Source organism: Grampus griseus, assembly GCF_964374135.1.
Source record: "Grampus griseus genome assembly, chromosome: 7".
In the NCBI taxonomy this organism is placed as follows: domain Eukaryota; kingdom Metazoa; phylum Chordata; class Mammalia; order Artiodactyla; family Delphinidae; genus Grampus; species Grampus griseus.
This window is the reverse complement of record NC_139001.1, coordinates 69256439-69281527: the sequence shown is the minus strand read 5'-3', so window position 1 is coordinate 69281527 and position 25089 is coordinate 69256439. Positions and strand designations below refer to the sequence as shown.

Below are 25089 nucleotides of genomic sequence, written 5' to 3'. Positions count from 1 at the left end.
TTCGTATTTTCTACTAAAATCTTTGTACTTTATGTACCTCTTATTTTCCAAGCCAAAAGAAAAATCTAGTAAAGCTGTACAAAATGTGAATGTTAAAAAAAAATTAAAAAACAACCCTGCCACTCTAGTTGCTGCCTTACTCTGCACTATGTCCTCAAAGCCTTGTCAGGTATACAGACAGCCTCAATAAATGGTTGTTGAATGGATGAATAAGTACATAAACACACACTGATAGTCCTGAGGCGCGCCTGAGGGGTCAGGGGAGGCTGCCTCAACGGTGATGTAGAAAACCCGAGTCTTCCATGTAGACAGAGTCGTTCAATCATTCACTGGTTGGCGAGCTTCTACCATATGCTATGTTCCAAGATATGGTCTGTGAAGATTCCTCTAGGATAGCACCATCGAATAGCACTTTCTGTGATGATGAAAATGTTCTACATAGAATATCTACAATGTTATTTTACAGACCATGGAGAATCCCTGGAGGTTTCTACTTGAGAAAATGACGCAGTTAGATCTGTCTTGTAGAAGTTGCCTCTGTGGCAGTGGGAGCCAAGGCCTGAGGCTGGAAACCACTTCTTGCACATTGATATTAAACACCAGGTTTGCATATTCCACAAAGGCGGAAGATAAGCTGGGGTAACAAGACTTCCTTATTATACAAATAATAATTACAAAATTGCCCTGCTGTCTCCCTTAACAGAGTGTTAGAAAAGGGCTGTTGGCTCGTCTCCCCTTCCTAGCTGGAGAGAGCGAATGGGGAGAAAACCATGCAGAAATCTCTTGGGCTTGCTTCACAGGCTGCTCCATGTGGAACAGAAAAGGAGAGTAGTAGCTTCCCTCTGACCCTGAGGGCATCAGCCGTTGTATGGATGTGCAGAGGAGGGGCTGTGGCCAGTCCTGAATCTGTGAGGGTATTGCCCGAGCTCCCTGACCTCCACCAAGTACCCTTCCTGACAGGTGAGGTGGGTGGGACTCTGTGGCCTGAATGGGAGCATGATTTCAGAAAGTCATAGGAGAAAGAGTGCTGGACTGAGAAAGGTCTGAAAACTCTAGAAGAGTCTGTGGTGTTTGACCTTTGAGGTCCCTGCCTGCTGTAAGTTTCCATGCCTGGACTGGCTCTTCTAGTTATACAGCATGACGGAAGGTGTGAGGGTCTTCTACCTGACACTGGGAAGAATCAAACCAAGGATGGGGAAAATCATCCAGGGCAGTTGAATGCTGGGAACCACGTCAATGGAAAGTCCTCTCGGCAGCGGCTTCATGATACTTTCAGCATTCATTTAAGACATCTTCTGGTGACATGTTGTGGATCTTTTTAATTCCGTGGCCATCACAGAGATGGCATACTGCCTGTGTTTCTAATTGATGGGGACAGTTGTTGACAGAGCATTGCCTTTGGGATTGCTGGCATTATGGCTCTTTTTTTTTTTCTTTTCCAAAATAAACCCTGTAACATAGAACTAAAACCCCAGAATAAGCTCCAGATGTAACATTTTCCTTCTCCAGCTGTTGAAGTCCATTTTATCTGATTTTTTATTTTATTTAGTTTGGTGTGGCTTAGCAATCAGAAAACAGTTAACCATTACTCATTCTAAAAAGGGATCCAAAATAGGAACATTTCCAAATTTGAAGCATTTCTTAAAAGGAGCCTGGATCCAAAATTCTGACTTTATCTTTATCAAATGCTTTTGGCAATGTTGAAGAAATCTTCTGGGAGAAATTTAATAAACATTTCTTGGAGGGACAGCACAGAGTGCAAACGTCAGGGTGCCTCTACAAAATGTATTGCCAACCTGATTTCTGAACAATGCTTTTGCACACTCTGAGCTGTGTGTTCCAGCATTTGGAGTTCTAATTACAAAAATCCAAAACTGCTTCTAGATTCTTCTCCTTCGTGACCAACCTAATATTATTCAAGCACTTGCCTAACATAAGCATTTCTTTCTCTGATAGAAACGGGAACCTGAAATTAATGCACACTGAGAAAATCATAGCATTTTAACTTCTGACTTTATTCTTTTTCCCCTCAAACGAACAGGTGATAAAACACTGTCTGTGTCCAAAGCAAAAGGTATGGCCTCCTCTTCTCTTCTTTCACAGAGTGCCAGAAAATGTAAACAATATTTAGGTTGAACTTCTGAGTCCTCTGAATTTTCTGTCAGCCTTCAGAACAACATTCGTTTGTTTGTTTACACCAACATTTAACAGCATAAAGAGTAAAACAAGCAAACAGTCTGAGGCATTTATAGGAAGTGTTCAGATTGTGATACAGTCTTGTATCTGCATCGTTTTTACTCTGACAAAGAAAAACATTGCTTTAGGAAGTGGGTCATGTGGGTGTATAAGTGCTTCGTGGACAGGCCGGATATGCCATGGTTCTGGTCTGAGTACCACTGAAACACAAAGGGAAGAAACCTGTTTTATTCCTGCAGACACACAATGCATCCAGCTTTGGCTTTTTGTCCTCTCAGGACCTGATAATTTTTCTAATATTATGGCTGGAAGTCTACCTCAGAACACTTGCATAAATAAAATAGGTTACAGGTAAACATTTAGAACAGGAAGATTTAAAGCCTTTTTATTAACCTTCACTACTGTTTCATATTTTTCAAACTTCTATTTTGAGATCTCGGTGGCTGAACTTCCACGGCGGCCAGCATCCTGGGTTCCAGAGCTGGGGCGTTAGGTCCGTTACTTTGCTTCTGTGGAGCTTGGTTTCCTCATTTGAAAAATGAGGGGGTTGGATTTGATTTTCTCTAAGGCTCTTTCTAGCTCAAAAATTCCATGAATCTAATTCTTATCTGTTGCAGAAAATTCACAATACATGTAACTGTAAACACCCTCCATAGGAGATGGTATTACAAATTGAAACTTTATTGCTGGAGAGTTGCCAGTAAGATTATTGCTTTCACTGAATAAAGGTGGCTAGTGGTTATTGATGTAATGCTATGTACTTATGAGTTGAATTTACTTTGGGAATCACAATTTCAAAAATGGGTGAATGGGGTAAAAAAAAGATCAGAAAAATCTCACCTCACCCTCTTTAAATTATTTTAAGAAACCAAATTTCCAAAAGATGGGGGTTTCCTTTTCTAGGTGCTTGGGCAACGTAAGCAAGTGAGGGAGAATTTATGTTCCCTGAAGAGGGGGAACAATAGCCACCAGGGATTGTGTCCCTTGCTTTGGCTTTTGCCTTATTTTCCTCTCTGTTTCCATTTCCCATTCTTCATGCAACCGGATTTCACAGCTAGCTCATTTATTCATTTACTCAGTAAAAGTATGACCTTCTGTGATGGGCCGACCACACGCCAGGCACTGAGAACGCAGAGCTGGAAGGATTCTCTAACTCTGTGGAACCACCTGATTTCAGGGAGCCTCTGAGGTCTCATAACATTCTGCGATTGCTTCTTACTGAATAAACAGAATCTTCTAGCTTCTTTGAGCCTCTCAGATTTTACAGGGACTCTAAGCACATAGCTACACTTAATACGTAGGACCACAGAACTATTGGATGTTTGAGCTAGAAGATCCTCTAAGCTTGTGGATGCCTTTATTTTATATATGACTCAACTGGGATCAACAGAGGTGACGTGGTTTGACTAGTGTCCTTCAGGGAGTTCATGAAAAATCCAAGAGTCATTTGCTAATGTTCTGTCTACTCTACCTTAACAGCCTCCTTGTCAGGTTTTAGTGTTAAAAAAAAAAAAAAAAAAAGAAGTGTCCTCCTTTTAGCTTAGGGGTCTAAGGCCATGAACATGAGTGAAACAAAATTACGTACCATTGCCTGGAAATCCACTTGTGCATTAACCAGAGCTTTAGCAATCTGTGCTGAGTTTTGAAAGTGCACATTATCTGCAACAAAGAGAGAGAGTTAAAGTGCTGTTAAATACCAGAAAGCACAGAGTGACAATGTACCGCCTGGAAATGAACACCAACAATTATCTAGTCATGCAGTTGACATTGTCAGCAGTGAGTAATCACACTCGCTTATGGAAATGTCCCTGACTCTTAGGTATTGACCCTGAGCACAGGCATAGGAGGATGCTTAATGTTTCTTAAACAAAGTGATGCTGGCTCAGTATTTTTATGTGTAAGAGTCTTGCTTAAACCTCACCATCTGCTGTTCCGTGGATGAGAAGATAGTCTACATTTCTGAAATATTCTGCTCTTGCCATCACAGTTGAATTCTGGAAAAGGGGAAAAATTAACATTTTAGTTGCTGCAAGTTCTAATAGAAAACTAGCTAAATCATTGTGCAATGGACTTAGCACCAATACTGAAATTATGTATTGCTTTGGTTGATAAATATTTAAGAGTCAGAGGAACACATTTTCATCATCATTTGCATTACTTCCATCTGATTCTTAGTTTGAAAAACTGAAAGTTTATGTGTCATATGTTACATATGAGTGAGACCTTAGGCATAAATGATGCCCGCTCAAGCTGTGTAGGAGTAGGGGCTGGGGAGTAGAGGGGGATGAAGAAAAGGGAAGTTAGGGAAGGAGGATGGGGAAAGAAAAAATAGAATCCAAAAGGAGTCAATTCCTTTTTAATGAGGTGTTTTGCAGCTGACAAAAGATCATCATACTTGCTTTGGGGACCCAGCAAAACTGTAAACTCTGAATGACTGCTTTCCAATTATTTAGCACATTTGAAATAAATTAATGACCTAAATCAAACAGAAAATGCTTACTTTATAATGCTCGAGATTATCATCCTTTGTTGGGAGGCCCATGAATCGCTCTGTGTAGATAGATGCTGTAAAACATATGAGTATATGAGTGTGTTGTTTGCATGTGATATGTGTCATTTCATTAACCAACAAGAACCCCCCACTCCCGAGTTTGATAACTGCTCATCAATCTCCCAGGTGGAGCTGCCGAGGAAGGTTCTTGCTGCCCTTTACTGTAACGCTCCACCCAAGTCATTGGCTCTGCAAGTTGCCTCAGTAGGGCTGGAGAAGCAATGCAGGAGAAGACTGTGGAAACAGGAGCAGCTAACGATAGAAAGGGCTGCTCTTAAACTTTTTCACTTCTACCCAAAGTTCTTCAGTGGGGGGAATGTTGAGCTAGGAATGACCTCATTATATTTTAAAAGAAATCACAAATGCAGCCACCTCTTGTACCTTTATTGGTGTCTTAATTAATTTGGGATAGAACTTTGTCCCCCAAGTCCTCCCCCAAAACACACACACACACACACACACACACACACACACACACACGTTTTTCTCTGAATGGAGATTCCCTACAAGTCACAATTGTCTCATTTCCACCACAAGACAGGGAAGAGGATCTGATGAAAGCTAATTTTTGTGCATTTATTAGAGTTATTTCCAAATAATCGTCCTGCATTGATGTTCATCATAAAAATAGGCACACACGGAAGGTGTACTTCTTGAACAAATTTTTGTTTCTTTGATTTCTAGAGCAATGTAACAGGCAGCTGCAAACGGTGGCATGGCGGTGATTTGCTTGGTCACGTCATGACTTTCCCTAAGATGTGCTTAAAAGCTAGTTCAGCTGCACCTGTGTGTGTCTGTGAAAACAGGGTTAACTCTGATTTTAAAGATTTGGTTCATCAGGGGGCACACGGTTTCTGGAAGAGAATAACTTACGTTGGGTTTTGGAAGAGTCCTTCCTCGTCTTAAAATTGCTGCGATTATTGCAACATGATTATAATGAATCATATAAACAACCTCATTTATAGATTATATTTTTCCCAGTGATGCTGGGGTGAATTTTACTGCATAATTTGTTTTCCTAGCAACCTTAAATATAGAGTAATTATGTGTTAAATGTTTTCGCAGCAACATTTATGCAATGTTTCCATACCGTAATATTCCCAGCTGGAGACTGGAGCCACTGCTATTCCACATTTGAAAAGACCACTTCCTGAAGCAAGGGCCAGCGATGAAACATACCCTCCGTAGGACTATAGAGACATTGTTACAAGTCAGTCCCAGATTGACTCTCATAAACTCTCTAAGGTATTTGTATAGCAATTCTACTCACAATAAGTGCTGATGGGAGCTGGGGAATATGCATAGGGTAGATTAAATGTCTATCTTGCACTCTTGGTAGAAAACTCCACCAGACATGACAACAATTTCAGCTTAGTCAATTACAAATACTTGGTGTGCTGATCCAAACATGGTGTGGGCAGTTTAAGAGATACTATAATTGCAATTTTTCTGCAAAATTCTTTTTTTCCCCCTCTATGTTTTTCCAACCAGGACCTTGCTATGGCAAAAACAGGATTTTTACTTTAAAAAAATACACAAAAAAGAAGATCATTCCCCAAAAGTAAAAGCAAGATACTTCCCATAACGTGCAAAAAGCTCCTGTGAGGCAGCACTTATATCTGTATATTTACTCATTTATTTTCATAACAGAACAGCAAGGGAAGGACACAAGAACCTTTTGAGTAGTTTAAGACACGGCCAGAGTCTGTGTATAAGGTAGTGTTACGTATTCTGTTTTGAGGATTTCTGGCATAGCAGCGCAAAGGAGGAAAAGCCACTGGTGTCTTAAAAAATCTTACATGCCCCCCTCCCCAACTTAATGGAAAAATAAAGTAATACAAAAGGGGATACAAATTGCAGAGTCTGGAGTAGGTTTAGCACTCATCAATTTTCTTCCCCAGGGAATTGGTAGGTGATTCAGAAATGTGACCCTCATAACAGAAGGAGATGTGTGCCTGTGTCACTTGAAAATTTGAACCTTTTCCTAAAAATGAAGAAATGAACAGAGTGTCACGGTAAAGCTCATCTCTCCCTGGAAGGCAAATTTTGTCTGTATTAACCTGCTGGGCGAGAGATGCTTCCTCTAGGAGCATGGTCTATGTTCTGGGACATAGACCCTCCTCCCCCCTCCCCTCTCCCCACCACCCCAAATGTGTGTGCTAGATTAGGAAGTGACTCTCAGGGCTTATTCTTGCCCCAACACAGGAACATCCTTACAAATCAAAAGAGGACAGTGTGACTCTCTAACTAAGGGTGTGCCTTGCTTTTAGGACTTTATTGCCACAAACTTCTGGGAATCATTTGCCCTCCCGTCTGGAGAGATCCTATCATCCTTTGCTACAGAAAAGTCAGTCTTGAGAGAGGGTGAAAGAGAGAGTGGGAGTGAGAGCCCTACAGAGCAAGGGAGAGACAGGAGACAGACGTGGTGAAATCAGGCAGCAGGTCAGTGGCCTGGGTCTAGTCTTAATCCGTGAAATACATGGCCTGAGGGAATAAACTAAACCATCTTGCTGAATTCAATTGTTAGAGAAAGAATGCTAACTAACTAGTTTACAGTCTTATGTTTCCAACTCTGGGGAATCTTATTGAGGACCCTTGGCTACAAAACACAGACTAAAAGTGGCAGCTCCAATTATACCGTGGCCTCCTTTCATTATACTTGGAGAAGAACTAAAATGTGTTTTAATAGAGGAAAAATATATTTTAAAATAGAAGGAACATGTGGGTTTAAAAATCATTTTGATAAGTGAAAATTCTCTATCAGGATCAAACTTTCACTTAAAACATAAGAATAATCTGTTTTGATCAGCAGGTTAGCAACAACTATTACTGAAACAAAAGATTTCTTCTTCCTTCTTAATTTTTGGTTTAAATGAAAGTAGAGTAAGCCTGAGTCCTTTAGAAATATGATTACTGTTTATGGTTTTATTGGAAAAGTGTGATCACTGCAAATTATAATACTGGGTTCTGCTTCTCCCCTCCTATGCCCCAGAACAGAAAATAGCATGGAGTGACATTTGAAATTAAAGCATTTGCATATAGTAAAAAGGGTTTTGAACATTTCTGTCCAAAATCTTAGGAATTATAAAAATATTAACTTGTATCTATTCAGTGATTAGATAATAGGGCAGTATGTAAATAAAATTGTCATGCTTTCAACATGAATACAAATTGCCTCTAGGAATTTGTAAAAGCAAACGAGTGTAGCAGCAGCACAATAAAAGAAGGTGTACTTGAAATTCTCAGGCAGCTTAGAAAAGCTGTTTCTATTGTAGAAAAAAAGAGAAAAAAAACCACCCGAGCTGACTTTTTTCTGCTCTCCCATGGGTGGGGCTCCAAGGCAGAGTGGGTGGCTGCAGAAAGAAAAGAACCCACGGAGCAGATTGGCCATGAGAATTCTAGAATTTTGTCCTTTGCACTTAGATGCCTTGCCATTTTGTTTAAATGAAGGATATCTTTAAAAACATTCTTAGAAGGGCACAGAATTTTGAGGGATTTATGGAATAGTACTCTGATGGGAGCTATAATGCAGATTGGAACATTTCACCTACAGACAATAATAATAACTAGCTAATGTTTGTATGGACAAGGTCATTGCAACAGTCTTTGTGGTCCCACAGGCTCTGTGTCCTTTCTCTCCCCCCTCCCACCTCCTCTTGCTCACTGGCTCTCTTGAAGTTCTTTTTTTTTTTTTTTTGCGGTACGCGGGCCTCTCACTGTTGTGGCCTCTCCCGTTGCGGAGCACAGCCTCCGGACGCGCAGGCCCAGCGGTCATGGCTCACGGACCCAGCCGCTCCGCGGCATGTGGGATCCTCCCGGACCGGGGCACAAACCCGTGTCCCCTGCATCGGCAGGCGGACTCTCAACCACTGCGCCACCAGGGAAGCCCTCTTGTTCTTTGAACTCTCCAAGCGTGATCTAGCCCCAGGACTTCTGCAAGTGCTGCCACCCTCTGCCTGGAATTCTCTATCCCCAGAAATTGGCATGGTTCACTCCCTCCCATTTGAAGTCTTAACTCAAAAAAAAAAAAAAAAAGTCTCACCTGTCCTTCTAATCTAAAATTGCACCAATCCTGTATGATGCTCCTTGCTCCTTTCTTGCTTGGTTTTGCTTTTCTCCATCGCACTGATCATTGTTTAACATCCTGTATATGTTACTTATTTATCTTGCTTATTGCCTTTCTCCCCAACCATTCCCAACTCGATAAAGGTAGAGATTTTTGTCTGTCTGGTTAATGAATGTCTCCCTAGCACTGACAATACAATCTGAAACACAGTGGGAATAGAATAAATATTTGTTTAATATATGACTTTCCTATTAACTCATCTAACTCTCACACTGACTTGATGAGGAAATTATTGTTGCATTTCGTGATGAGGAAACTGAGGCTCAGAATAAATTTAGAGTAAGCGGTGGAGTTGAGACTCAACTGCAGGATGCCTGACGACAAGCCACTTCCTCTATATCCCTACATTAGGGCAACCTCTTTGGGAAGTTTTAAGTTCAGAGTCTAACATAGTTTCATTAGAGGTGCATTTGTCCTACTTTTACATCGTTGATCACACATAGCAATTCAAATTGCTTATAATTAGTCACTGGAAGAGAAGGGAGCTAAGATTAAATCACGAACTAATGCTTATTCAACACCACCTGGCTAGGTCTATATTAACAAAGCAAAGCCCATAAATGAGGTTGTTATTCTAATAATTTAGGCAAAACCCCTGCTGCTCTTCAATTGTCAGAATAATTGCTTCAATTTTTCTTCATATAAATTAGGGTTGTTCAACCTCAGCACTATTGACTTTTCGGGTTGGATAATTCTTTTTTGTTGGGTGCTGTCCTGTGCATTGTGGGATATTTAACAGCATCTCTGGCCTCTACCCACTAGACGCTAGTAGCACTCCCCTAGTTCTGACAACCAACGACATCTCCAGACATTGCCAAATGTCCCCGAAGGGGCAAAATTGCCCAGGTCAGAACGGCTGTCATAACAGACACTTCCTAGGCATAATGCTGTGTGCACAGTGGATGTCTAAGAGGAAGCTAAAAAACAGGCTACTGGGCTTTAATTTGGTGCCAGAAAAATGAAAGTGTAAGATAAAAAGATAAAAATGCCTTCTCTCCCCTTCTTAATCTGGATAATGGAGGGAAATGTAAGATTTGCAACTTATTGACCAATTGACCAAAGAAAAAAATTGCGTGGCTAGCTTTAGAGTATTTCTCAGACCACTAAGGTAGCTAATACTTCGTAGAAACAGGTACTTATGGAACACAGTGATAGCTAAACAAACCCACATGGTCATTCTCAACGTCTTTCTCTTTCCCTTCTCCAATTTCCCCTAGGTCTCTGCTTATTATACTATAAAAGAGCACTCAGAGCTATGACCTATTCCTGTCCCCTTCTTGACTGCCTAAATTCAGGCCCTTGGTATTTGTTGCCCGTATTACTGCTCTCTTAGCCCTTTGGACCACTCTCTCCCCCAACATCAGGCTGCTCTTCGTTCTGCAGCCAAGAGTATCTTTCTAAGGCTCCAATTCCACTTCCTACTGACTTCAAGACCACTACTAAAAGAGGCACCCATGGAATCAAATACTTTTTGGTAATACTGTATTAAACAAAATTTAACAGGATTCTTTACTATAGGGGCTATATACACTACTATATAGACTTCATAGTTTACCAAACTATTAGACCAGAGAACATTTCCCCCAAATTTCCTGATACTAACATGACACCTTTGGGGGAACATTGACTTACAGGATTAAACTCATTTTAAACAGCATCATAGATATGTGAGATGGACAATATTGCGCTAAATATTTGAGAAACAAAGTTGAAGAAAGACAAAGTCCATTCCTTGATTCTTGTGAGAGCAAGCAATGCACAAACAAGATAAAGCATGGCAGTTCCTATAAAAGTAGTATAAAGAGCTACTGGAGCACAAAAATTCATATCTGAGTTGGGTCTTAAAGAACAAGTAGGAATTTTGTGTTTTGGAGAGAGGAAGACATGGGGAATGGGAGAAGAGGATGGGCATTGCAGGTGTGGGGAACAGGGCTGATCAACACATGGGAAAAAGGAAGCACAGACATAAAACAAATTATTCATAAAGAGTGGGGAGGGCTTCCCTGGTGGCACAGTGGTTGAGAGTCCGCCTGCCGATGCAGGGGACATGGGTTCGTGCCCCGGTCCGGGAAGATCCCACGTGTCGCAGAGCGGCTGGGCCCGTGAGCCATGGCCGTTGAGCCTGTGCGTCTGGAGCCTGTGCTCCGCAACGGGAGAGGCCACAACAGTGAGGGGCCCACGTACCGCAAAAAAAAAAGAGTGGGGAGAAGTGGAGGGAGAGAGACTGGAAAAGTAGGATGCAACCAGATTGCCAAGGGCCTTGCATGCAAGGAAATGTGTTTGGGCACTAGGCTGAGGTCAACATGTAGCCCTAGAAAATATGTAAGCAAAAAGGCAACATGGCAAGAATTGTGTTTTGGAACAATAACTTCATTAGCAGCATTGGAGTTTGTGAGACCAAAGCAAGGAGGCTAGTTAAGAAGTAACTGGAATAGTTAAACCTGTACCACCCAATCTATGGTCCATGTAAGTGGACCCTCAGACTCCACACTGGAGTACTGGTCGGGGGGGTTGCCTGGAAACTGTTTTAACACGTTCTCCAGGTGATGCTTATGCAAGCTAAAGTTTGAGGAGCTCTGATTCAGATTACATATAAAGAAACTTGAACTAAAGCAATGTCAGTGGGGATGATGAGAATAGACTCAAATGTTTGAAGGCAGAATTGATAGAATTCACTAATCAACAGAGTATTGGAGTCAGGGAGCAGGGGAAGCTGAAAATAGCTCTGAACTTACTAATTTGGATGACTAGGTGTGTGGTGAGGTCCTTATTAAAGATGAAGACTTGTTTTAAAGTAGACTGTAATACGTTTAACTTGGGCGAGTTAAGCTTGAGGCCTCTGTAAGACATTTGGGAAATATGATCAGTAGCCATTTGAAATGTGGAGCTCAGAAGAGAGAGGAGGGGGCTGGTGGCAGGCATCTGGCAGTCATCATCATCTTTGAAACCACATGGGTTTCCCCAAGGAAGTGAAGAACAACAAGAATGAAGACCAGACCCAGAAAAACACTGACATTTAAGGAATGGAGTGTAATGATCACAGAAACATAGAAAAATAAGAAGAGAAACATGTTACAGAGCCATGGATAAAGCTCACTCTCCTTCATGTGATGAGTGGGTTTCTTAAATCATCCCACACACATGGTTCTCTACCAAACCACTTATACCTAGAATGTTCTAGAAGTGAAGTTAAAAGGTGGCTTTCAGTTATTTCAAAGACTGAAGTAAAAGCAAAGTGAAACTCTAAGAGAAATGTTAACATTATATGTAAGTGTTCAGTTCGAAATGTGAATCTTTCAAGGATTTACTTTAGGAAATTTCATAAAAATGGATGGTAAGAAAGGTCTTATCTGAAATATTTCACTATAAAAATATTTCATTTATTTCCACCCATTTGAATTCCATTCTGTTTAGATACTTAACATTTGATAGTTTTAAGAAGGACCAAATGGCTTGAAGTAACAACTTTCCACAAATTCATAACAGCTCTTCATCTGGTCACTGAGCTGAGAGATGAGTGGAATCCTGCAGATTCCCTTCAATATTGGGTTTCATTCCCTCCATCTTGTGCAGGCCGCGCTCCGAGAAAACAGCCAAGAAAAACAACCCAAGCACAAATGGCTGCAAATTGACTTGCAAATGTACAAACTCAGACCAAAAAGTGAAACAGGAAATCTTCTTTGAAGGGTAATTATCATAATTTATAATGGGCAAATCTAAACTCTTTCCCATATTTCTCTAAACTTTCCAGTGACTTCATTGCCCATGACTGATAAATGTCGCCACTTCCTTTTAATGTGTGCTTAAAAAACCTGTGTAGCTCTTCAAACGTGGGAAATTATCTCCATGATCTATAACTAGTAATAAATAATTATTTCTCTCCAGTTAGCACAAATTAACGTTAGGTCTGGTAAAAGAATTTGATTGCAAGAAAAAAAAAGAATCAAAACAGCCAAGATATATAATTTCAAACTTTATCTTAGCTTTTCATGAAAATGAAATGATGACATATAAAAGAAAAGGAATATATTAACCCTAAAATAACAAAGGAAATTAAAGTTCTGATGAATATGGTTCAGTTCAGTATACTCTAATCCCAGAAATTAAGTGAAAATGTCAATTACAAGTTAATTTGCTATACAGGGAAGAAACTAAATGATTGAAAAAAAGGAACAAACACTTAAAGCCACCACTTTGAAGCCCAGATTATCCAAATTGACTGTTTCCATTGACAGATTAAATTATGTTGCAACATTAACATTTCATGAGAAACCTTATAAGCGAACACTTTAGAAAATGATGAACCAAATAACAGGCATAAAACATACAAAACAACTCACCCAGCCCCATATGGCTATTCTTTTTTCATCAATGAAACCCATTTCTATGAATTTTCTAAAGGAAAAGAAACAAATTTTTAGAATTTTAAGTGTGTACACATGACATTTACTTCATTACACAAGCATATTTAATCCAAAGATTTAATAGAAACGCTACATTTTCTTTGTTTAAACACTTGCATAATCAGGCTGCATTTACAAATAGTTAAAAGAACATTATCATGCTTACTGCAAGGGGTAAAAGGATCCTTTAGACTCTATGGTACATCTATTGAGTAATACTTTCAGGGCTGTAAGGCCTCCTACCCTAACTGTGCTGGTGAGTTACTTGGGACTCAGGTTAAGAGACAGGCTCATACTCAGCAAATGAGAATAGACTGAAAGGGGAAAATGTTTTTTAATGCAGTGAACAAACAAATGGTTAACTCAGGTTCTAACACTATAGCCACATGGTTTTGAATTTACTATTAAATGCACTTAAGATATTTTAAAGAAAAAAAAAGAGAGACTGGCTCATAGTAACACCAGAAGTAATAGCACCATGACTAGGACCAAATTTCCAAATCTCCAGCTTTTGGAAAAAAGGGTTTCATTATTGCTGTTTTAAAATTTATTAATTCTTATGATTTTGTTTGCTTAGATGTTAATGTAAAAGAATTTCAACCTAAAATGGGACTGAAGAATATAAATGAAAAATTGCACACATGTGCCCTCAGGAGTGAGAGACTGATTTCCATATATGCCTGATTTCCATAAAACTGGTCATATTGAAATTTTCTTAAACGATAGGGAGTTAGTCAAGGGTTGCCTCATATCAACCTTGGGAAGTTTTGCTTATGGTTTCCAGAGGCGTGAACAAGAAATGACCCAAGTTGGGTTGGTTTCTCAAAATATGCTGAATTGAGCTTTGTTTGTAGGATGGGATTGGTTTTGTCTGCCCAGGGAGTAGTCAAAGCTGGTCTCTGTTTGTTTCGATTTTAATAGACTCTCACTGAAGTCTCCCCTCTTTCATTCCCTCCCTATAAATACAGCCTTCCCCAAACCCTCAATGGATGGGCCCATAGCTTGCTACAGTTTGTGAGTCCAGAATTTCAATTCCTCTGCTATTCCTGAATAAACTCATTTTTTTGACAATTTTGAGCTTGCCTTGTTTTAACCTTTTATTTAGGTTGACATGCATTATAATCACTGTCTCATTTTTGGTCACATCCATCCATGGAAACACATCCGTCCCTCTCCCATTTCACACTTAGGTACCCTCAGTTCATCATGGTTTGGACAATTGTATGCATCTTTCAGGATATGAACATTATTCATTCAATTTCCCTCACAGAAATTGAGGGAAATCCATTTAAAAATGAGTTTGAAAATAAATCTATCCTTAGGAGCAAGGGACCATGCTGAAAGACAACCTTCAAAAAAGTCCTGGGAAGCCCTCAGAAATCTAACTACGTCATTGGTACAAAAAGAGAGTGTTTTAGGCTAATTTATTCCATGCTTCCTTGATGGCTCGTGTTCTAGAGCAATTGTGATTTATTTGGGGAGCGTTTTAATAAAAACTCAAGAAACTCTTAGAGAAGCAGAAGCAGTGGAAGAAAAAAGCAAAGTGGATGAGCCATTATAGAGGCCTGGATGGGACAGTGAAGGAAAAGAGGGGAAGAGCCAAAAGTGACACTCATGACCCCAGAAAAATACTATTTTTTTGGTTGCCTTAAGTGACGTTAATGCCCTTTCTCATTCTTCTCTGGAACTAGGACCGAGTGATTTGCATTAGTTAAATAATGGAATTTCTTAAAGGGATTTCACAGCAACCATTTTGCTCGTTGCATGGATTGAAAATGCATGTTTCTGATGCATAGAGGAGTTGGGCAGATGCCCGGCACAAACAGATGGGAAGAAGCCCCGTCAGTCACAGCTTACTCGACACTGATTCTGAGGGACACTGAGGGGTCTACAGGGGAGAAACGCAGTAGCAAACGGAAAGTTGCTACCTGTGTTGACGCTTGGTCACGGTAAAGTAGAGACAACGGGCAGCAAATTGCGGCATTTCGGCAATTCTCCCACAAACTTCAAAAGCCAAGTGAAAGAAAAGAAGGTTCACTTTCTTTGTCAAAAAAATGATCTTGCTGCTAGTGCTTGAAGCCAGTTCTGAGCCATAAAATCAATCGTGATTTTATGATCTCCCAGAAGCTAGCAATCATATTGCCTTGCATTTGGGGTAAAAGCAAATAACAGGTGATACACGGGAACAGGAAATTCTTAACAACTCCCTTCCTAGGTTTATTCCGAAAGGATGACATTTACAGGAAATGATAGTGCAATAGTTAACATGGAAATGAAACATTAACACTTACTGTGGAAGGACTAGGTTAAAGGTTAGCTAGATAATCTGAGACCAACAAGCCTCTATAAAATTTACCTCCAAATTCTGAAGAGCTTCCAGGAGGGTTATCAGAGATACTGTTGACAATGTGGTTAAATCAACAAAATGTTAATAGCAAGTGAAAAAGCATTTTTTCTAATTTTGGAGGCTGGACTGGACTTTACAACTTTTTTCTCATAAAAATAGCCTAAATCTAAGGTCAGTTCGAAACCTTAGTAATCAATTACTATTATTCTATTTTGGAAATGTTCTTATTGATACCATGTATAACAGTATGATATATTTTTTTTCTCATATAATCCTTCTTTACTGCTAACCCTGAAGTTATATAAAATTTCAAAATTGTGGGAATGTCAAAAATGCCAAACCTACCCCAAATGAGCATATTTGATCCTATAACTACTGAAATTTTAAGGGTCTCACATATGAACCACTTGCAGAGGAGCCTGAAGAAAGCAGGTCTCAGTTTTCCTTAAGCTTTGACCTCACAAGCGTATCCTTTGGGGCTTTCTCTTATGTATAGTCAAAATTTGTGCGGTTGTAGGGCCTCTCTTTTTTTCCTGCTTTGCTTTGCTTGACTCTGTTTCTTGACCCTGACTAGTATTTACTGTTGTTTCCAAATATGTACTTATGATATTTTTTGGTATATAAAAAATTTAGCCAGATTGCATTTCATAAGAGATTCCAGGGAAAAATTTCACTCTTTGAGGGGAGGTAATTTGAGGACTACCATAGAGGAATTGCAATCCCAATTCCTCAAGTCAGACGTTCAGTGTCTGATTACTAAAACACTTCTCAGGAAGATATGTGATTGAATTATTTCTAGAATTATCACTATAAGTCTATTCTTTTAGCTTTTGTTTTCTCAAAGCATAGGGTTTCAAGGCTTCCCTTTCCCTTTTGCAGGATAATGGTTTCAAGCAAAGCCAAGGCCAGTCCCAACTGGCATCTCCACTGCTGTATACGTGCTTTGCCATACAGCTGCCCCTGTTCACTAAGGTGAATACAAAAAGTTCCATCTAATAACCATGTTCCCTTGAGTGCATGTGGTTTATTCATTTTTCAAAAACTGTAAGTGCACTGAATGTTGAGATTGTAAATTGCACAATTTTATACAGAGTATTGTAATAGCATATACTAATATTTCATCTGTTCTTGAATGGCTGAGTCAATTAGCGAACATATGCCTGATCTATAGTAGGAAGACATTCTTCAGGTTCCATCCTAAAAATGGCTCAGAGAAGGTAAACGTAGCCAATTACCGCCTCTGGTCCATCTTCCTTTCAATTCTAAATGCCAAACACATTTATATTATTGTGAAAATCAATAGAATTTGTGGCTTCGTGCCCTATATGTTGGACACCAGAAATAACAATTTTTGTTACGGTCTATACATGGGTTTCATGTTTAAATTTTCATTTCATCCAAGGAAAAACATTAAGAAGCTATCAGTTCTATCTGTTCTGTTTCTTAAGGTATCCCTCTTAAATTTGAATGCTGCATTTTTGGTGGTAAATAAATGCACAAAAATATAATGATGTATGATGTTAATGATGATTGTTTTTTAACCAGTGCCAAAACAAACCATTTTTAGCTCTACCAACTTTGGAAAGTTGAATTACAAACCATAATTTACATCTCTGTCTTTTGATGTTGTCCCAGGATTACATGTCCTTGGTGTTTATTGCATGGTTTAAATACAAATAAATGTGACCCGACCCACAATGCCAAAAACAATACCGTAAAGAATTAAGTCTATAATGCTGACAATTGTGTTAATGTTCTTAAGGCGTACCACAGTCTTTACATGAACGATTGAATCTCAGAGTTTTTCTTTGAACTATCTTTTCTATGACTCTCTATCAGGCCGAAGACTCCCTCAAGAATGTTAAAATAGTGGAAAGGCCAAAAATCTGGATCAGTAAGAAAGACGGAGCCTCCTAGAAGTTAGGTGTGAATGATGCCTACAGATTGTATAGTGTTATTTAATAACTTATTTATCAATTTTTCAGATTTAACTCAAATCGACTTTGTTTTTCATTGAATGTTTTAGGTGTAAGTGTGTGTATATTACTGTTCACAGAATGAAAGAAAAATTTGAAAGCATATGGGTTATGATTACTTTTCTATTTAAAAAAAATAATTACTTGTGAGTCAAAATTCTTCTGCTTTGATTAGAGACAAAAAAATACAGAAAAGTGTTGTCTGGGCCTGGCTCCTAGTTGTTAAATATAATCTGTGTTGTGTGTGCTGCATTGAAATCAATAACTGCTGATGATATTAAGATGATAAAAGAAACATACAAATTAATTTTCTAAATTGCTCTTTGCTGTGAAACAGTGTTTGACCTTTAGACATCACTCATGCACATATATCCATGACTAAGAGTACAGTCAGCCTGTGTTAGCTTTTACATTTACAAACTAGTATTCCCCAACTTCACCTACTCACATCATAATAACAGAAACCCAACAACTATACAGAAATATCCAGAAGAATCCTGCACAGTGTTTCCAAATTAGGAACAATTTTGGTGACTCTATTCTTTTTGTTTCAGGAAGAGATGATTGAGCCATAAATTGTGGTTGAGAATGTAGTTGGGAAGAAGAACTCAGATTATAAATCTGTCTTTCCCCTACATGTTTTGGTAGATTTCTGTTACGTAAAAGAAATTTTTTGTCGAATGAAAATAGGAAAACACATTCTTGCTAAAATAGCTAGTTTAATTACAAAAGAATGCTAATATCTATAAGTATATAGTGCTGATGAAATCTTGAGCCATTTCTAAATTTATGAGGTAGAATCCACAAGGCTTGAGCAAATTCAGATGTCTGGTTTCCTACAGACCATCCCTAGAGTTATACAAAGTTTTCTGCTAATTGTGAGCCATGGTAATGAAAGTCTGTTAGAATGACTGAAACGTGGAAAGAGAGTATTTATCATCTTTCACCATAAATCCTTTTTCTTCTCTCTTCCGTGAATAATTTTTTCTTATATTGGGTAAAAATATCACTTTAAGGTTAATGATAGCTTTAGATGAAGTTAGGAAAATGGACAAAAAATATTTAAGACATTAAGGATGGGGAAACCCGAGAATGACTGCATGACTTTTGCTGACATCAGTTTCTGTTTGAATGAGAAGGCGCTCACCTGACAGCTGTGATCTGGTCCTCAACTTCATAAACACCCAGCTTTCGATACACTGCATACAGAAGTTTGTCACCTTGGAAAGCTGTTCCTCGACCATCCACCAAGGCAATGACTATCCCTTCCTTACTTGCAAGATAAGATATCCAACTAATAGAGAATACAGACCTTACACTCTGACTGCAGGGACCACCATACCTACAGAAAAAAAGAAAAAGATAGAATCTCTGATTCCTTTGTGAAACTCAACTTCCCATCATGGCCAAGAATTGCCTTTAGTATTTCCCAGTACATTTGTATGATAAAATTTCAATAACAGTGGCATTAGAACTGGCTCAAAATCAAGAGAGGACCAGGCTTTTCCCAGAGGTTTGCTACAAGGAAGTTGTTTTGGGACACAGCCTCTCCTATTCCCCAAAACGGATACATCTAGGGTTGGCATTTCAAGGAATATGTGTGGGTTTTTCGTCATTTCTGCCACCTGCCACTTGCTAAAAGCAGGCATAAGATATACTAAAAAAAATGCATGGTGTTTTAAGCAAATTGTGTGTAGGTCAGCACTGATTTTGGGTGTGATTCCACAAAATGTATTCCATTCCCTTATTTCATTTCTAACTCAATTACATAAGATGTTAAGATGATTTACAATATTTTTTGGCTGCAATTTCTCTATCTCAAAGGTATTCTGACACATTAGGCAATTTGCCATACAAAGGAAATTCAAAACAGTAAATGCAAGCAAGTCCATCTAAAAATCTCAAAACTTTCTCAGGCTATTTTAAATAGCCATATTTTATTTACTCTGATTAGTTGGGGAATATATAAAAACAGCATCAATAGGAACTGTTACAGAGGAGAATGGTTCATTCTATCTCACAAATGTGTATTTAATCCAACATATTTTCAGTAAATAGTTTTTAAACCAAAGAAAATATTACATACACTTGAATTAGCAAGGGATACTTCTTTGATCTGTCAAACCGAGGAGGAAGAATCATCTTGTACCATAAAGCTTGAAAAACAAAAATAGAGAAAAATCTTCATTCCACTATACTCATAGCATTATTTATTTTCTTTAATAACAACATATAACATAAAATCAATTTATAACTAGTAAATTGTTAAGAACAAAGACTATGTTTTACTTGATTTTTATTACATATTTTTGTCCAGTTTACAAATTGCTAGAAATGTTGAACTGTTATTTTTCTAGAAGCACACATTTTAAAATGAGATAAACTCTTTTTAAAAGTATCAGTGTTGAAATGGAGCTATAGAAAAGTATAAGATCAACCTATTCACAAACATATGAAAGATATTTCATAAAAATTTAATGTGACAGTAAGATTTTTAAAATTAAGATACTGTAATATTGTAGAGATTGGATTATAATATTTACCCTACAATTTTGTTTTAAAAAAGCAAAAGCTGATAAGTGTTCAGCTTCATATCTATTCATGAGAAATTTTTAAAAGGTCTTACTAATATCATCCACTTCAAGTTTCTTAATTTCCTCTTTAGGCAGCTGGATATTTTTCAAAGCATTTTCCAATTCCTTGTTTTCTTCCAGGATTTTAATTTCTTAAAAAAAAATAAAATGTTCATTTTTAATTAATAGAAATTCTATAGGAAAATTCTTTCTTAAAATGTCTTTGGCTTTACTATGGATGAAACTGAAACTGTATAAGGATTGCTTAAGGAGTTTCATATTGACAAGGATATTTTTAATCCAGCCTTTAAAGCAGGGATGAACTTATGAAGGACATCAGTCATTGTCTCTTAAACAGACCCTGATGGCATCAAAATACATTCTGAGCAGAATCACAGAAGTAACAATGTTTATTCAGCCACATTTTCCTGTTTCTAACTTTTCTTTTACAACATGAAGCCATGACCTGAGTAGGTGACATTTAAAAAAAATATATTTTTACTGAAAAAGTGGTAGAAGCAAAATCTATATTGCTGAAACCTCAAATTTAAAATAATTAAGTATGTATTATAGTTACAAAGTTTGTTTTAAAATCTTCAATGTGTAAGGTCAAATATTAATTCTGTGATTTTTTTATATCTATTTCTTTCTTAAACTTTTCCTGCTGTACTTGCTTAATATAGGATCTTCTTCCTCTTTTTTTTCTTTTTGTGATATTCTTCCTTTTTTTTCTTTTTGTAATTGAATTACTGTGCATCCTATTCCTTCAAATCCTTTCTTTCAAGGTAGTTATATATCTTAAAAGAACAACAGTATATACACACTATGATTTCTGTCTTTCACCTTAAAAGATCTCCTAAAAAAACTGTTGTTTATCTTTGAGCTTAGTTATGTTTCACACTTTAATTTTTGTAACTGAACAAATATATTGATCTCCTGATGCTGAAGATCAGTGATACATTTGAATGGGTTTCTAGCAGTAGAGGACTTTTTGTAAGCTTTGTTTTGACCTGGATAGATATTAGGTATCGTCTAGAGAGAAGTTAGATTTTTGTATAATAAGTGGAGTTTGTGGCTTTATTTTTTTATTTTTTGCGATACGCAGGCCTCTCACTGCTGTGGCCTCTCCCGTTGCGGAGCACAGGCTCCAGAAGCGCAGGCTCAGCGGCCATGGCTCACGGGCCCAGCCGCTCCGCGGCATGTGGGATCTTCCCGCACCGGGGCACGAACCCGTGTCCCCTGCATCGGCAGGCGGACTCTCAACCACTGCACCACCAGGGAAGCCCATGTGGCTTTATTTTTTAAAAGAGGGTCTGGATGACTTCTGAGATATGCCAGTTCCGTGGTCTCCTTGTTTTTGTGCCTTTTTAAAAAAGTGGTCCTTGAAGATGGGGAGCTGGGGGGAGTACTTGTAACTACACTAAGTTTGCCAAACCACTTCCCTTGTAACTCTCAGCTTTCATATACTCATGGCATTTTGCTCCAAAGTGTTATATTTAATCTTAGAACAAGTATAGATGTTTTAGTATGAGTTGTATAAGATACATAATACATTTCATTTTAACTTTGGACAATCTATCAGGAAAGAGATACTTGTGGCAACTTAAAAGTTACAACTAGAAAAAGGGATAGCAGGGGGCGGGGAGAAGGATAAATTAGGAGTTTGGGATTAACATATACACACAACTATACATAAAATAGATAAACAACAAGGACCCTACTGTATAGCCCAGAGAACTATATTCAATATATTATAATAACCTATGATGGAAAAGAATCTGAAAAAGAACATGTATATATGTATAACTGAGTCACTTTGCTGTACACCTGAAACTAACACAACATTGTAAATTAACTATAATTCAATTTAAAAAGTTAAAACTAAAAAAGAAAATAAAATGTATACTCAATTATAACCACAATGCAGCCAGCTCTTCCTTCTTGTGTGGGTTCTCAGTGTGGAACTGTCAAGGATAAAGGGAATCTATGTGGAGTAAGCACAAAGAATGGCTGCAATATTTATTTATGTAGACCATGTTTATCAGTCTGTAGACGGATACTGGAAGTCAGAGACAACACGCAGATGTTGCCTGGTTGGGTTGACCTTGATTCCTTTTCTATTCTGTTCCTAGCTACTGAAATTTTCTGATTCATGACTTACTGAAATGACGAGTTGAATGGAAAATCTTATTAAAGCTTCTACAGTCCAGGGTTGCATTTTTATGGATAGTAAATGTGCAATTTTCCCACCCCTTGGAGGCAATATGGAACTTCGTAGGTCTGTGAGGAGAGGGAGGGGCGGCAATTGGACTTCTCTATGTGGCTGTGCATTAGCAATGCATAATGTGGCGAGGAGTGCTACAGCCCAGACTGTGCCTTTCACCTTCTTTCACTCATCATTGTATACTCAGCACTCAGCATGCTCGGTACCAAGGGCATGATATGTAGTATGTGCTCTCCAAATGTTTGAAGACTCTTCATTACAATGAAATCAAGTGGTAAGAATGATGAATCATATGTGAGATTTTTGTTTAAATCATATTAACTATGACATATTGTTCATTGATTAAATTATGTGAAGAATCTGCAGAAAATCTGATAAATAAAGTTATTCAATCAGTTAGGTAATTTTAATGAAGATCTGCTCTGCCCGAAGCAACTAAGCCTCACCTGGGCCCTCCATGTCAAGTGTCAACTCTTCTGGGTTTTTATAGCATCTGGTTCAAGTACTATCTGTTATTTTCCAATGACTTTACCCCACTTCTCAGAGAAAATGAAGCCACTGCACTGTTTTCTACAAACTTTCATATAATTACATCGGTAATTTCCTCATTCTCTCTCATCACAATGCTGGAGATTAATGTCCTCACCTGTCTCTGGACTCCACTTTGCCCACCTTCTTGGCGACCTCCCTCCTTTATGCCTTCAACCCCTTTTGGTCTCCAAATTTCTTCCATCAGCATTCAACCATGCTCAAATATTTATCAGCTTTCAAAAACTAACTTAAACCTCTATCAGTCTCTTCCAGTCATTATCCCACCTCTTTGCTCATCAGTCAGACCTACTGAAAATAGTCTCTTTTTATTTATTTACCTCCTATGCAGACCTAAATTTGCTTCAGTCTGGCCTCTACCTCCACTGCTCCAATGAAACTGCTCTGACCAAGCTAATGCTCATCCTTATTTCGCTAAGCTCATTGATTTAGAGCAGGTCTTGCTTCACTCTCCGAAGCACTTGACACAGATAAGCACTCTCTTTTTCTTGAGACCCTCTCTTCCCCTGCCTTTCATGACTCCATATACTCTCAAGGTTGTCCTCCTTCTTGTTCCCCCTTGGTCTCCTTTACAGGTTCATTTTTCGCTTTGCATTTCTTGTGTTGGTTTTCTGCACAGTTTTACTCTAGGCTCACTTTCCACTACCCCTGCCCACCCTCATTTTCCCCACTCTGCTGCGTCATCCATTTCCATGGACTTAGTAACCATGTATTCCATAAATGAATGACTTCATGATCATTCTCTTCAGTTCAAACAATCCTCCAACATCCAGTTCCAAAACTATGTCACTCCAGGACAGCTCTTCTTAGTTATACGCCATCAGTACCTCAAACTCAACATTGAAAACAAAATTCATCCTCTCTCCAAAATGTTCTCTGCACTGTGAATCCCATCTTTCAGTAAAGAGTATCAATACCAATCCACTTGAGCAAGCTAGACATCCAAACAGCATCAATCCCTCCTTTATATTTATGAGTCTTAAAGTCGATGTAGCTATCATTAGGAAACATTTCCTAAGCCCCCTACCCCAGATGAGGTGCCCTGCTTATATGTTTTTATGCTATCTCTATTTCCCCTATCTTAATACCTTACCCCACTGTGTTGTAACTGCCCATTCACACGTTTGCATTCCCCACTGATCTATAATCTCCTTGAGGACAGGGACCATATCTAACCCAGTATCTGTTCATTTTAAGGATCTAGTATCTAGTACAGTGTCTGTTTTAATGTAATAGTGCTTAATAAATATCTATTGAATGAAAATTTGGGGCACCAAATGCAATGGAAAATGGCTGAGAAAACTAGAAATAAATAGAAGAAATATCATCTGCTCTAAAAAGCAACTCCAAAACTTATTTGGGGATTTATTAAAAATACAGATTCCCTAGGCCAATATAAGACCTACTGAACTGGAATTTCTGGGGACAGCCTGAGAATCTGTATTTATAATAAACGTCTCTGGAGAATTTCATCATGAGGCAAGTTTGCAGAACTGTGCTGTAAAAGACTTTGCATTATGTTTTGAGAGTTAGAAAATAGATAAATACATATGACATATATGAGACTGACATGAACACTGTCCCTGTTTTGTAAGTATTGGGTGAAGTAACAAGGCTTTGCAAGCAGTACAGAAATTTGTATCTGGCAAGAATATGAGAAGGATAGTAAGAAAGTAGAAACTCATTAAAAAAAGGAAGCTGACCTTTATTTTGCGGTCATGATAAAATGAGAATTATACATTACAAATTCCAAACTATTCTTGCTTTAAAATTTCTCTCACTGCAGGTTGCAATGAGAAATACAATCTATTATTCTTAAAAGTATTTCATTATTAGACACAAGGTTAAAAAAAAACGCAAAACTTCAAACTGAAACTAAATTCACAGTGTCATTATTACAATGCCTGTCCTGTCCTGAGCTCCTGAATCTACTCTGTTTTTCCTCATTTTCTTATCTTCACCTATACTTAGACCATTGGGCTGGCAGCCAAACCAATTCCAAAGCAGAGTACTGAAGTCCCTCACTGTCCCTAGACTCCATCAACTTCAACCCTATAATGTTTAATAGTAAATCAAAAGATAACAGAGAACCGCAGGAAGAGTCTCAGGGCAGTTATACACTTCAGTATCTCCGTTGAGAGCAA

At 38.4% G+C, this 25089-nt stretch overlaps 1 protein-coding gene across 3 annotated transcripts in view; it reads right to left on the bottom strand.

The window, feature by feature from the left end:
- Positions 1-2018: 2018 nt before the first annotated feature.
- Positions 2019-25089, bottom strand: part of FAP (fibroblast activation protein alpha) — a gene marked incomplete at its 5' end in the record, with an annotated part of 71213 nt that continues 48142 nt past the window's right edge. For all 3 annotated transcript variants that reach the window (XM_082658314.1, XM_082658315.1, XM_082658313.1), the window contains 9 exons: positions 2019-2396; positions 3782-3855; positions 4118-4190; positions 4697-4761; positions 5838-5937; positions 13214-13268; positions 18747-18941; positions 19686-19755; positions 20226-20324. In XM_082658314.1, the coding sequence (XP_082514440.1) occupies positions 2295-2396; positions 3782-3855; positions 4118-4190; positions 4697-4761; positions 5838-5937; positions 13214-13268; positions 18747-18941; positions 19686-19755; positions 20226-20324 (833 nt within the window). In that variant the 3' untranslated portion in view covers positions 2019-2294. The remainder of the gene's footprint in view (positions 2397-3781; positions 3856-4117; positions 4191-4696; positions 4762-5837; positions 5938-13213; positions 13269-18746; positions 18942-19685; positions 19756-20225; positions 20325-25089) is intronic.